The following is a 14,141-nucleotide window of genomic DNA, read 5'->3' as shown; positions in this document are numbered from 1 at the left end:
ATTTAATTGGTTGTATATTTTGTAAAAAAATAAAACAATAACTTCCTGTCAGCAGAAGAAGACGCAGCAGCTCTGAGTGACTTGAAAATAAAATTTAATCAACATTTTTACAAAATCAACCCTTTTAGAAAAACAGTTAAATACCAAACGGCTTCAAACCAACCAATCAGCTGATACCATCTTCATTTTCATAACAAGCCTGCCTCCTCACAGCTCACGGAGCTCAATCATTGGATGATACTCAGAGGAGGCAGGGCAGAAAAACAAACAAAACAAAAAACAGCATCCTCAGGCCTGACGATCAGAAATGAAACTGAATCATCCGTGTCAACCAACAGGAGAGGAGGATATAAAAGAGGGGCAGCCTCTAATGTCCAGTGTCCAATCAGAAGGCAGTGTTGTTGGTGAGTCACCGTCGTGGGGGCGGGGCCAGCAGCTGGGTGGCAGTGGCGGACTCTGGGAACAGGTTGTGGTAAGTGGGCAGGGGGACATACGCCGCTGTGATCATCTTACCTGCAATGATAGGTGAGACATGAGAGCTGCTCTCTGATTGGTCCACAGCACAGAGCAGAGGTGTCATGTGACAAGAAGTCTTACCAGCAAAGTATCTTCCGTGTAGGGCATTGACGGCAGCCATGGCAGCTGGAATTGACGGACACTTGACATAGACGTTTCCCTGAAAGCATGCAGAGGTCAGAGGTCAAACTGACAGGTCACAGGTAAGAAACATAAAGGTACAGAAATCAACAAAATTAAATCGTCCCCTATCATCACTGTTCATCAGTGTTTTGTCTCTTCAGTCCAAACCAGTCATTTGTATTTGAGTGTTTTCAATTATTTCAGGGCAGCAATTCACAATTATTTTCACGATCAATTAATCTGCCAATTAATTCCTCAATTACTCTCATTTGGTTAAAAAAAAAAAAAAATGTCCATTACAATTTCCTAGAGCTCAAAGTGACATCCTGAAAGGTTTTGTCTGAACAATGAACCCAAAGACATTTCATTTATTCTTTCTTACATGTCAAAGACAAGCAGCAAACCCTCACATTTAACAGCTGGAAACAAAATGTTTGGTGATGTTACTTTAAAAAATTACTAAAATCATTGGTTATCAAAACAGCTGCCAGTTCATTTTATTTCAATTGAGTAATCAATTAATTGACTAACTGTTGCAGCTCTAAATTAATTTTACACGTGTGAGTCGAGATGCTGTCAGTCATGAGTTGTCCTGTAGGTCAGAGGTCACATTAACTGCATGAATGTTCAGGTCAAAGGTCAGAGGTCATGTGTACCTCAGAGGAGTTTTTGTCGACGTAGATGTGAACGACTCCACCATGTTTGTTACACTCCTCTATGACATCATGCTGGATATCCATCTCCCAACCAGGAGCCTCCTCACTGAAACACACATGCAGTGCCCATAGTGTTCAAGGATGATTCTGATCTCCAGTTTACAAACCAAAGCAGCTGAACACAAACTGATCTGTGACCAGCAATTCAGTCAGACACACAGACGGAGAGACAGACAGGTGTGTGTACCTGTTGGGGTTGAACATGTTAGATAGTTGGAAGCAGTGTGTGGCGAGCGGCTGAACGGGAAGATTCAGCGCAGCAGAGTTCATGTTCATGTTGAGAGCTGGATTCATGGCTGGGTTCATGGCAGCTGAAACACACACACACACACACACACACACACACACACACACACACACACAAAGAGTAAACACTCATACACATTTTAAAAATCTGACTTCACCAACTACATTACAGGATAAAGCACTGAATTTATTACCAGAGGTTAAACAGACTGACTCAGAGCTTTACCTGTTGTTTGTTTCTGATGGTTAACCTATGGATCACTGTGCAGTGTGTGTCAACTTGAACACTGCTGTCAAACATCAGTATAACTTAGTATACAGTATAAAAAGTCCTCTACCAAAACAATATAAAGCTTCAGCATTATAACTTGCTCAGAATGAATTAAAGTGGCTATCGCTCAAAATTAAGTCTTTTTAGTACAAAATTACCAGATTGAAGCTTCAGCTTTACCTACAGATGAACTTTAAAAAGATGTTTTACAGAAAATGAAGATGCAGATTTAAATTAAGCAGTTTTCAGACATGATGATGTAACATTGCCAGCTTTGCGAGGCGGTAAAGTGATGGCTTTGTGTGATTCAGACATGTCAACACTGTTACAGACAGAGCCACAATATTTGGCATCTAATATGCAAGAGTCATGAAATTCTGTTTAATGTATGAGACCCTGATGGTGCCATAAAACTGCCAGGTCTGTGTTAGTTGTGTACGTGCTTATGGATGAAGAAGATTACGATGATGTGTGTGTACCTGACACAGCAGCCATGGCTCCTATAGCGATAGCCCCACTCATCTGTAGAGCCTGCTGAGCAGCAGGAGGGATCTGTAGACCTGTACCTGCAGAAACACATGAACACAACCCGAGTCAGTCAGTCTCTGGGTTCAGCTGGAGGTTAAATATTTGTTGATGTCAGGTTGAGGTCAGCAGTTGGATGCTAAAGGATTCTCACCCTCAGCAAGCCGGGCCATGAGCTGCAGCCGTCCAGTGGTTCCCAGGTCGATGCCGGTGCGTTCAAGCTCATCGCTGTCGAGGAAAGACGAAGCTGTGGAGGCGTCGGTCCGCTCTGTCACATGACCCACCTTCATGGGACGACCCGCCAGCTCAAAGCCGTTCAGCTGCTCCAGAGCTTTCTTAGCACACTCTGCATCTGCAAACTGAGACACAGGAAATGAAACTGAGTTCTGCTTCTCTAAGCTGAATGTGTGTAAATGTACATGGGGTGGATCGGATGATGGGGGGGGGTGTCTTTTTTTTTTTTTTTTTTTTTTTTTTAAAGAGTGTGTAACGTTATTTAACAAACCACAATGTAAAGAAATCAGGAGTACACAAACCACGACATCTGTGAAACAAACAAGATGACAAGATGGACAGCTATAATAAGGTTTGTTTGGGAAAGGTTTGTTTTAATGCAATGAGTAGATTTTGTGAAACAAGATTTTGTGATATTATCAGAAAAGTTCATCTAAAAATAGAATAATCTCCTATTTAAGAATGATAAAAATATGTCATAACAAGAAAAATAAAAAAGGGATCTGGTTAAAAAAAAGAAACTGAACCAATATTTTTGTCATGGAGTCAACAACACACTGGTTTACAGGGTGAGCAGGGTGATGATCAGAAGATTAATTATCAATCAATCATGATCAATCACGAAGATAAGGAACTCACAGTGATGAAGCCATAGCCTTTAGATCGTCCAGTCTCACTATCCATCATCAGCTGGATGCTCTCAATCTGAGAAACGACAAAGAGAAACCAGCTGTCAGGCTGTGTGTGTCTGTACACATAAACAGTTATATATGTAGATGAATGTAGTTAAAATTGTTGCCTCTGACCCGTCCAAACGGCTCAAAGATTCCTCTCAGCATCTCCTCAGTGATATTGAAGTGCAGAGAGCCGACGTACAGCCTCATCGGCCCTGACGTCCCCTTCTGCAGGTTGTTGGCTGCTGCTGCTGCTCGGTTCTTCTCTGCCTGAAAACATTTAAATGCTTGACATGAATCCACAAATTACATCACAATTACACTGTCAAGACAATGTGGAGTGTTGCAGGCTGGCTGATCAGCTCTGGAGGGAAGGAGGAGATCTGCTGCTTTTAATCATTACAAACTGTGTGTGTGTGTGTGTATGTACCTGTGAAGCCTGCACAATGATGGGAACCCCCAGCAGCCTTTGCCCTGTGAGTCCAATGGCCAGAGGAACTGAGTTTGCCTCCACAAACTCGATGTAGGCGATGCCTTTCGACCTGCGGGAGTTCCTGTCAGATATCATCCTCACATCCCGGACCTGCAGAGAGACCACAGTAACCATTACCACGGCAACCATCCACTGCCAACACTATCGCCAATTCTTACATGGTGGTGACAGAGTCCTCCACAAAACCAAAGTGTAAAAAAACTACAGCTGCAACAATTAGTCAATTATTCAATCAAGAGAAAATAGTCTATTTTCATTATCAATTAATGGTTGGAGTCATTCTTTATGCAAAAATACCAAATATATTTTAAGTTTTCAAATTTGAGGATAAGCACATTTTCCCTGTTAAGTGAATTTCTCTGGTATCTTTGTATTTTGAACTGTCATTCAGAACAAAGCAAAACAAAAACACATTTGATGACATGACGTCTTGCTCTCAGGCATTTTCACTGCTGTTTAGAGATTTATAGACCAAAAGACGCATCAAGAAAAGATTTACAAGCTTGATCAATAATGAAAATCATCTTCACTTGCAGCTCTAAAAAGAATTAGTCTTTTGATGGGGGGTTTTGTGTTGGATTATTTCTTGGCCAGCTGAGACAGAGCCAGGAAATATTTTGGATAATGACCCCTCTAAAACGTTAAATTGACAGAAACCAGAATCAGAGTTTTTTACCTTCCCCACAGCAGAGAAGAACTCCTCCAGGTCTCTAGGTCGTATCCTGGCCGCCAGCTGCATACAGAACACTGTCCGAGCATCTCGCTCCTCTGGAGTCAGGTTATCTATGGGCTGCCTGCATCAAAACACATCATCAGCGTCATCATCATCATCATCAACAATATCAGCATTAGGGGTGGAACAGTTCGCCAGTTCGCTATTCATTGTTCACCGCATGTATCAATTGTCCAGTTAATTTGAAATAGACTACGAGGCATGTGCAGAAAAAAAAGTTGGAGCACAGCTGTCGGTCAGTCTTATAATTGACAAGAGCACATTACAAAGTACAGTTAGATAAGCAGCCAGCATCACATCAGTCTCCTGTATGGAAGCATTACAGATTTAGTATTCCATATGACAATGACTAAAAAATAGTGGTGGATGAAACAGCAACTGTGAAAAAACATTTGTGGCTTATTCTAGTGGAAATACTTTATATGATGAACCACTGAAGAAGGCTTCACCACCTTTACTTTACTAATTAAAAAAGCTATTTTTGTTACTTAAGATAATTAGCCAGAATTTTGTTAAGGCAAGTTGTAAACTTTATTGGCCAAGTGAATGAAAAGCATATTGAATGTAAAGAGCTGAAAACTGTGACCCCAAAAGCATGACATGAATGGAAGCATGAATTTTGCGATCTGTTCCAGCCCTGATCAGCATCATCATCATTATCATCAACGCTAAAAAACCACAAGGTTTTACAAACTAAGAGAAGTCGAGACCTCCAGCCTGTTTTTCTGTGGTACATTAACATGTGCTCAGCCTTTACAAATTCACACTGTGATAAACTCTCTCACCTGATCGGACTCTTCTCCTTCCTGAAGGGACTCTTACTTCTTGTCCGCCGTCGGCTGAAAAGAGACAGACAGAGGTTTCTATTGGAGTCTTTATTTTATTTATTTATTTTTACTTTGGTGTTGGAAACCTGTTGTACTAATGCACCTTTAACAGATTTCACTTTAATTTCACCTTTTTCAATGTGTTTTTTTTTTACTTGTCCTATATATGTTTTTCCCTGCCCCCACATTATTATTATTATTATTATTATTATTATTATGATCATTATTATTTGTATTGATTAATTAATTTGGTACATGGTATATCAATATTTATATAACAGTGTAAGTGGCTCTGGAAAATAGTGAAGAGTAATAAGAAATATGACAAAGCGAGTAATAAAATATTATGTTTGTTTACAAACAGACTAACAGAGCCACTGATCAGACAGTGTGAAGGACATTTCATGACATGAGGAGAGAAATTTTCCAACATGACAATGACAACAAACCCAGTGTTTTTATAGAAGAAAAAGGTGAAACTATTATCTGGCCATGTTTGTCCCCGATCTGAATCCAATACAAAAGCTTTGGAAGATTTTTTAAGCAGAAGATAGAGCAACAAAACCCCTCCAGCAAAGAGCAGCTGAACACAATCATCTGTGAAGAAGCAGAGGTTTGTGCCAGACTGGTGTCACCCATGTCCAGCAGGATCAAATGTGTCATCAAAAATCACAGCCAACATAAAAGACTGGAATCTCACTAATGAAGGCTGAACTCCCTTTTGTAGAAGCCAATTCCTTAATTAAGAAATTTTAATAATAGTTTATTGAGTCAAATATTTCTGCTTTTTAAATTTACTGTTGGCTAAAAACAAATGAAACGGCAGTAAAAGGGCAGGATTTGTATAAATTAACATGTTATTGATATGGACTGTATATTATATACAGTCCTGTTTGTTGGTAGTGGACAGGGTAACTCACTGCTTGTGGTGGTCTCTGTACCGCCCCCCCCTCTCACGGCTGCGGCGGCGCTCTCGGCTACGGCTGCGACTTCTCCTTCTATCTCTGCTGCGGCTGCGTTTACGCTCCCGACTACGGCTCCTCTTCCTGTCTCGACTCCTGCTGCGTTTCTTGTCACGGCTGCGACTGCTGCTGCGCTTCTTCCTGTCAATGAAGGAGCAGCCAATTACAGCACAGCTTGCCGTCAACCCCCCAACTCAAACTGTGGAAAGGTACGTTTACTGCTAGATCTCCTCCAGTTGTAGGTTGGACAGAATACAGAGAGCAACTGTCAGTAGCTCACGATGTAAAGACAGGAGTCACCGTACAGTCAGGAGTCACTGTACAGTCAGGAGTCCCCGTGCAGACAGGAGTCCTCGTACCTACAGGAGTCACCGTACAGTCAGGAGTCACTATACCTGCAGGAGTCACTGTGCAGACAGGAGTCACTATACCTGCAGGAATCCCTGTGCAGACAGGAGTCCTCGTACCTACAGGAGTCACTATATCTGCAGGAGTCACTGTGCAGACAGGAGTCATTATACCTGCAGGAGTCCCTGTGCAGACAGGAGTCCTCGTACCTACAGGAGTCACTATACCTGCAGGAGTCACTGTGCAGACAGGAGTCACTATACCTGCAGGAGTCACTGTGCAGACAGGAGTCACTATACCTGCAGGAGTCACTGTGCAGACAGGAGTCCCTGTACAGTCAGGAGTCCTTGTACAGACAGGAGTCCCTGCATTGACAGGAGTCACCATACAATGATATACTGATTTGGTGTCAGATGTATAAAAATCTGTTGATTCACAAATCAACATGTTTATGATGGTTGTTGTTTACCTAGTAGCTGAAATACAAGACCTTTTTTTTTTTTTTTTTGCTTGAAATTAGGTTTGAAAAAGTGAGACTCGTCTTATATTGGAGGACAAGACAGTTACGTGTTGACATCAGATATTGTTTTTGAATGTGATGTGATTTATTAAGGATTGTTCATAGCCTTAAAGTTGCTAGGCTAGGCTGTTCACAGCATCTCCGAAACATTTTCTGCAGAAATGAACCAGGGAGAAAATCTATCAAACAGCCAAGAATCAGTGAGATTCTCCAACACAGCAAGTGTCATTATGCACGGCTGTAGCTTTTTATAAATCCCATGTAATTAATTTGTCACACACCTGTGACCGTGTGAACATGGTGATATCTCAGTTATTATTAAACGACACAAAGACAATCAATGATTAATCATAGAGCTCTTATTAAAACAGACTTTACAAAGTGCTTCACAATTCTAAATAAAATGAAAACATCATTAACAAGGAAATTATGGCTCAGATGTGAATACAAAATAAAATTGATCCCGTATTAGTACTTAATTAAAATAAAGTCTATAAAAGTGCCTTTGATTTTTTGTGACACTGTTTATCAACCCAAACAGTTTTACTCCAAGGTTACATTTAATCTTATATTTGATCTCATCCTCATATATTTTACACATTATAAAGGCAATAACACAAAAACATAAAAACACAACCAGTGGAACAAAAACAAACTGTACACATTAAAACAACAATGACATGAAAAACAACATCAGTGCAAAACAATCAACAATGAACAATAAACGTAAATGACATGGGAGAATGACATTGCCAGTGCAAATAAATAATTGTACACATTACAATAAAAATTTCCGGAACGAGAAGATGGCTAGTGTGTTACACTGGTACGCTGGTCTGAGGTCTGTGCGATCACCTGTAGAGATCTGTTACACTGTATGTACGCTGGTCTGGGGTCTGTGTGAGGCCACACTGTCTTTTATTAATACCAGTTATAAGGGGGATGGGCATATGCATGGTTTCTGTGTGTAAACAGAAACCATGGTAACCTGTCTCTACCTGTAGACATACAGGTAGAGACAGGTTAAGAGGTACACAGACAGGTACAGAGACAGACAGGTTACCACATTAACAGAAAGAAAGACAGGTTTACAGGTAGACAGAGAGATAGACAGGTAGAGAGGTACAAGGACAGACAGGTAGGCAGACAGGTGTTGCTACCTCTTGGTGCGCTCCTCCTGTCCGTTGGGGCTCGGGGCCTTGGTGTCCTCCTATCAGGGTCGACAGAGAACAGCATGAGGAGGCAGATGCAACATTCAGGTGTCAGAGAGGTGGGGAGGAGGGAGAGGGGGGCAAGAGAGAATACACAATTTAATAAGTCACATTCAAACAGGCTGTTCTGTGAGGGGGAGGGGTTAGGAGATAGGGGGTCAAAGGTCAGTCAGGGTCAGTCAGTCAGTCCCAGGCTGCAGCCCGGGCTCTGTGTGGGGGGGTTTGGAGGTGGGGGGGTCATTGTGGCTGCAGCCTGGCTGGAGCTCCGGCAGCAGACATACACTCCACAGTCCAGCTCTTCTTCAGCCGTGTGGATGCTGTGCTGGTTTTGGGTGCTGGGACTCCTCTGAAGGGCCCTGAAGCAGACAGGAGTCTTAGTCACTCAACTCAGCCCAAAACCAGAACCAAGGACACACCCTCCACACTAAACCTCAGATAGTCCCTCACCTGTTCAAGGAACACACCTGTAAGTTCTGCATGTTTCAGTCTTTGAACATCGGATCACAGGGTTTATTTTCATTTCCTTCTTTTCAGGAGACGGCTTCACTTCACTGAAGCAATAAACATAACAAAACTAACCCTATGTTCAGGTTGGGAAGGAGGCGGGTTGTTTTACTGCAACCAATCAGTGGTGACTTAACCCATCACCCCTTCACCTACAGAAATACAGTACGTTGATGTAAAGGTTTGTCCACACAGTAGGTGTTCAACAGAAACTTTCTCTCCGCACGCAGACACACATGCAGAAGGTTAATTCTACACCCGAGACAAACCAAACTTGTGTGTTGCTACAGTGACTGTGTGTTGGACCGTTACTCGAGACACTGAAAGACTTAAGACGTGTGCTGAGGTTTGAAGGTGTGGAAACAAGCAGCCTGAGAGGAAGGAAACTAAAAGAAACTAATGATAAATATAAGATTGTGATTGAGTGGACTGAAACATGTTGAACACACCTGTGTGGTGTTTGTTACCTGTTTCATCACTTAAGTGACCTCACACCTTTAAACTTCCTGGAGAGCTGCTAAGATTAAAGGTGACGCTCCACTCTTGACTTCATGAGCATCGAAGGCAGTGACCAACATCACAGTATAATCTGAATCCTGACAGAACTCACCTACAGTTCACCTTGCTGAGCCCCACCCACCCCATCCTGCTTTGCATCCTGACCTCAGACCAGATCAGATCTCAGCCTGGTCCCTAGTTTCTCCTCATCTCTCTGTGTCCATCACCACAGCACCATTCTGAGTCCCAACTCACAGCACAGAGTCAGGATGCAGAATGGTGGTTCTGCTAAGCTAATGGCTAATTCTGACGCTGACAGTCATCCAGTGTGATGTTGCCTTTCCCATGATTCTCCTGTGATTATTAATCAGCTGCTCCCTAACACTTCATCTCCCAGAATCCTCAGCTGTTCCTCCTCAGGGGAGTTGGGCCAAAACCAGGTGACAGTTTACAGTTACCAAGGGAACCACAGTCATGTTACCATGGGGACCACAGAACAGCAATGCATGATGGGGGCTTTTTACTACCTTCATGTTTGTGACAGATCACACTGGCATTCAGGGGAGTAGAGGTGAGAAATCGTTAGGCAAGTCTACAAAGAGAGATAGATGGGCATTTATTCATGACAGTCTGTGAAGGAACGCAATTATCATTATCATCATCATCATCATCATCGTCAGCCAGACTCTACTGCTCAGACTCCATACAGCAGCTCAGAGGCAGCAAACAAACACAGAAAGTACAAACCGACTGTGAGAGAGCAGATCATTTCACTGAAGATAAATGACAGCCTTGAGCTCCGTCATTAGGACTGGACACCAAAACGCTGAACTTTCTGGATGATTTTGCTATTAAAATGCTTTCAGCAATTAATTGATTATCAGAAAAATGTCTTATTAATTTGCTGTTGATTGACTAATCACTTTTTTAACCAATCATTTACTCAATTTTTTGTAGAATCGCATTTTCCCACAAATTGAAACATCCTGCAGCTGCTTACCAGAAACTCTGCTAATCAGCAGATCTGAAGTCAGTTGTTAGTTTGTACCTCCATGAGTGACATTAATGCAAAAACATAGTTCAGGATTAGATATTGTGGTTTAAAAGATATTTCTAAACAAAGTCCATGTTCACTCTCATTTGTCCAAACCTTTTGGTGTAAAGTCTGAGTTCTGCTCTCAGACTGCAGGTGTGTGCACAGCTCTATGCCTCCTCAGAGCCTCCATAAAAAGGTATTTCAGCTCAGCTCTCATCCAAAGACATTTAGCTGTAATATTTTTTGTCAGGCTGCTACAGTTTCAGGGCTGAATAAAATCAATAGATGATGTGTTCATGGTCGTAACAACACCTCCCTGAATATATGGGTGTTTGTGAATGTTCTGTAATTCTGGAACCAGAACATCACAACAGTCACATGTTCAATTTGAGACCGTGCGAGACCCAGTGGTCTTCACATCTGTCCTGTTGTAGTTTTATTGTGCAGAGATTTTAGTCACGTTAGATGTTCCAATTTTTCTCCATCATCAGTCCCATCAGGAGGTGTCTGATTGGTCCCAGATTCATTCTGCAGCAGGACAACAAGCCCAAACATACAGCCAGAGTCATAAAGAACTATCTTCAGAGCCAAGAAGAACAAGGAGTCCTGCAACAGATGGTCTGGCACCCACAGAGCCCTGATCTCAACGTTATGGAGTCAGTCTGGGATCACATGAAGAGACAGAAGACACTGAGACAGATTAAATCCACAAAAGAACTGTGGCGGATTCTCCAATATGCTGGAACAACCTACCTGCCAAACACCTGAAAAACTATGTGCAGGTTTACCAGGGAAAACTGCTACTTTTTTAAAGGATCTATTTGTAAGTTTTGCTATTGCTGCAGAGCCAATGTTAGCATTAACAGCTGTTTACTTGCACGTCTTGCCCAGCACCTCAGCCACTGTTGCCTTTACAAGACAAGAGGTTATAAAACGCTATGTGACAGTGCTACGTCTTCAGGGCAGACTGGACGCTACTGTGACTCAGTATCAGAAAGTGACAAGATGGGGCAGCTGGACTGGGGATAACTGGTTAGCTTGCTAACTTCAGTAGAAGAAAAGTAGTGATAGAATCAAGAGTTAACAATGGCATTCCTTTCCACTGCTGGAGACAGCTCTTGGTAGGCGAACAAATTAAGTTTGATGTGGAAATTGCAGCATTTCTTCTAGCCTGGTAAGTTAACAGCTATTAATTAACATTGGCTATGTAGCAAGAGCAAAAACTTAGCTCCTTTAAAGGCAAAGTGTAGGCCACAGCAAATACTGATCTGGTTTAGGTTTTTTCTCTTTACTGCACCTTCAATAAAATTCACGGATAAGTAAAAACTATTCATGGCTTTATTTTTGAAAATGTCCTCACTTTACTTTTGCTGTCTAAAGTGCTGCACTGTAGAGAAGCGGTACTGTGGATGTGGATCACACAGCTCTGACTCAGTTAGTTAGCATGAGGTGACAGTCAGCGGCTGTGTGCGGAGCAGTAGAGTCCAGCTGAGAGTCTCAGTAACAGAGGACAGACTGACTCTCACCTTCCTGTACGGAGCTTCCAGCATCGCCTCGATGTCCAGGTCATCTGCCATACTGCTGCTGGTCTACAGACAGACAGACAGAGCGCTTTAGTATTCATCACTGACAGTTTACATAAACTACACATTCATAACTCTACCGTGAGTTGGGGCTGCAACTAACTATTACTTGGGTCATTGACATGACGTGCATAATTTTGTGTCCGAGTGTATTACTTTAATTAATTCATGACATGCATCATTTTATTCTATAAAACTGCTGCAGTTTGACCATGTTTTCAGTACATTATAATAATATATATATTTTATATTTTGGCCTCTCAAACCACCAAAATGTCAGGCGACGCAACTGTCCGAGTTAATGAACAGCCTGAGAAAAGTATTAAATATGATATTTTAATAATGATACATTCAAAATAAATACTGTGGCATGATTTCATGTTTAAGACCTTTCGAATAAGCTAAATTCACAAATATTAATAGTTTTAAAGGTGTTGAGATAATTCAAAAACTTTTGTCCGGGAATTTGTGTACTGTCAAATGTCAGGGAGGTGCAACTGTATACATGCATCCTTTATTCTGAAGTGAATAGTGACAGCATCAAACAGGATATTCCATCAGCCAGAGGACCCCAAGTGATCTTAATTGATGAGTGAAAGGGTTTGTAGAGCTCTCTCAAATATTGATAAAAATAGCTACTTTCAACTCATAGTTAAGCTGGTACACTTTTCATGTCAGGTGGTACAACCAAGGTAAAACTAGGAAAATGTTATTTTATTATAGAACTCTTCATTTTATTAGAAAACTAGTATATAAGTATAGTATAAAGTATATACATTTTTACAAAAATTTGGTTGCGCCACCTGACATTTTGCAGGTGGTGAAGTTAAAAATACAGTCAAAAAATCAATTAACTTAACTTTGAAATGTTGTAACACAAATAAGGCTTGTTTAAACACATTGTTCTAATTTCAAAAATATGCATGATATCCATTTAAAAAAAAAAACATTCTTAAAAGCTTTATTTGTCAATGACCCACTTACAATATTAATTAATCTGCTGATTATTTTCTCAATTTATCGTTTGTTTGTCTATTAAATGTCAAAAAACTTTGAAAAATGCTTGTCATGTGTTAACGTCTTACATTGTCCCGATACTTTCATTGATCAGTCATGAAAATTACAGTTGCAGCTCTGATCAGGTCACAGTTGCCAAACACCTGGCTCACACACCCACCAAGTTCCCCATGTGAAGACAACCCACAGAGAGTTTGTGACGTCAGTCGGTCACCTGGTTCAGGTTAATTTCATCACATGCATCAGTCCAGACCATGGTCCAGACACACTAACATAAGGAGTTCACATAAGCACTAGGATCCTAGTTATGATCTGGTAATTGGAGACACCTAATTTCAGAAATCTAGATCAGGCGCTACCCTAGTTTTGAGAAACCTGAATGCTACCTGCAGAACTCAGAAACAGGCAGACACCAGGACCCTGCTAACAGCTGATCCAAGCCTCACACCTGAACACAGACCAATAGAAACCTGGATCATGTAAACTGGGATGAGAATAACTCGCTGTCAATGTCAACAACAAACTCCGAGTCTGACTAAAACGAGGATGCTGCAGGTCGTTGTTGTGGAGTGAAGCTGATCTGCGGTCAGTCTGACAGGAAGTTAACTCAGTTTTTATTCATTAAACACCTGCACATGTAACTTTCCTCCTGTGACCTGAGCAAACGGACTCGGAGATTAGCTTAGCCGTTAGTCACACAGCTAAACCGAGCATCCGTCCACACCGACAACCACCGGACAGTCACCGCTAAACACCTGTTAATCGATGCCCGGTGAGTCTGTGACCTCGGCCGGTCTGATTTCAGGTGACACACACCTGAGGCCTCTACAGCTAACCGTTAGCAGCTAACTGGAGACGAACAGGCCTCCCGCCGTGTATCTCCGGTATCTACCGGCTCTTCCGCCGGCTCAGCTCTGTTATCAGAGGGCAGAGAAGAGTTTTACCTGGATGCACGGCGGCTTGGGGGTAATAACCAAGCGGTCGACTACTGTCCGGTTAACGGTCGCTCTTCAGTTGTCGCGACGCGACTCGGGGCCGTTAATGGCGTTTGCAGGGATCCCGCTTGTTCTCGCGAGATTTCACTGCAGCGAGATCATAATACAG

General features: G+C 41.9%; 1 protein-coding gene across 4 annotated transcripts; it reads right to left on the bottom strand.

Moving 5' to 3' along the window:
• Positions 1 to 77: 77 nt before the first annotated feature.
• Positions 78 to 14,135, bottom strand: LOC139631258 (RNA-binding protein 39-like). 4 transcript variants are annotated; one of them, XM_071495318.1, is made up of 17 exons: positions 13,982 to 14,103; positions 11,964 to 12,026; positions 9,929 to 9,993; positions 8,681 to 8,755; positions 8,349 to 8,398; positions 6,279 to 6,461; positions 5,317 to 5,370; positions 4,475 to 4,592; positions 3,736 to 3,888; positions 3,438 to 3,575; positions 3,271 to 3,336; positions 2,552 to 2,756; positions 2,352 to 2,438; positions 1,543 to 1,666; positions 1,296 to 1,401; positions 598 to 676; positions 78 to 513 (listed from the first exon to the last, which is right to left on the bottom strand). In XM_071495318.1, exons 8-17 carry the CDS (start codon positions 4,535 to 4,537, stop codon positions 410 to 412), a joined length of 1,125 nt encoding a protein of 374 aa, XP_071351419.1. In that variant the 5' UTR covers positions 4,538 to 4,592; positions 5,317 to 5,370; positions 6,279 to 6,461; positions 8,349 to 8,398; positions 8,681 to 8,755; positions 9,929 to 9,993; positions 11,964 to 12,026; positions 13,982 to 14,103; the 3' UTR covers positions 78 to 409. The 4 variants fall into 4 exon arrangements, with proteins under 4 accessions (XP_071351419.1, XP_071351418.1, XP_071351417.1 ...); XM_071495317.1 differs by having other exon boundaries at positions 8,349 to 8,755; XM_071495316.1 differs by lacking the exon at positions 8,681 to 8,755 and having other exon boundaries at positions 13,982 to 14,094.
• Positions 14,136 to 14,141: the final 6 nt, after the last annotated feature.

Source organism: Trachinotus anak, unplaced genomic scaffold (genome assembly GCF_046630095.1).
Source record: "Trachinotus anak isolate AG129_WGS33_773 ecotype Australia unplaced genomic scaffold, CSIRO_AGI_Tana_v1 ptg000013l, whole genome shotgun sequence".
Lineage (NCBI taxonomy): Eukaryota > Metazoa > Chordata > Actinopteri > Carangiformes > Carangidae > Trachinotus > Trachinotus anak.
The sequence above is the reverse complement of the archived record's forward strand: the minus strand, read 5'-3'. Positions and strand labels throughout refer to the sequence as shown.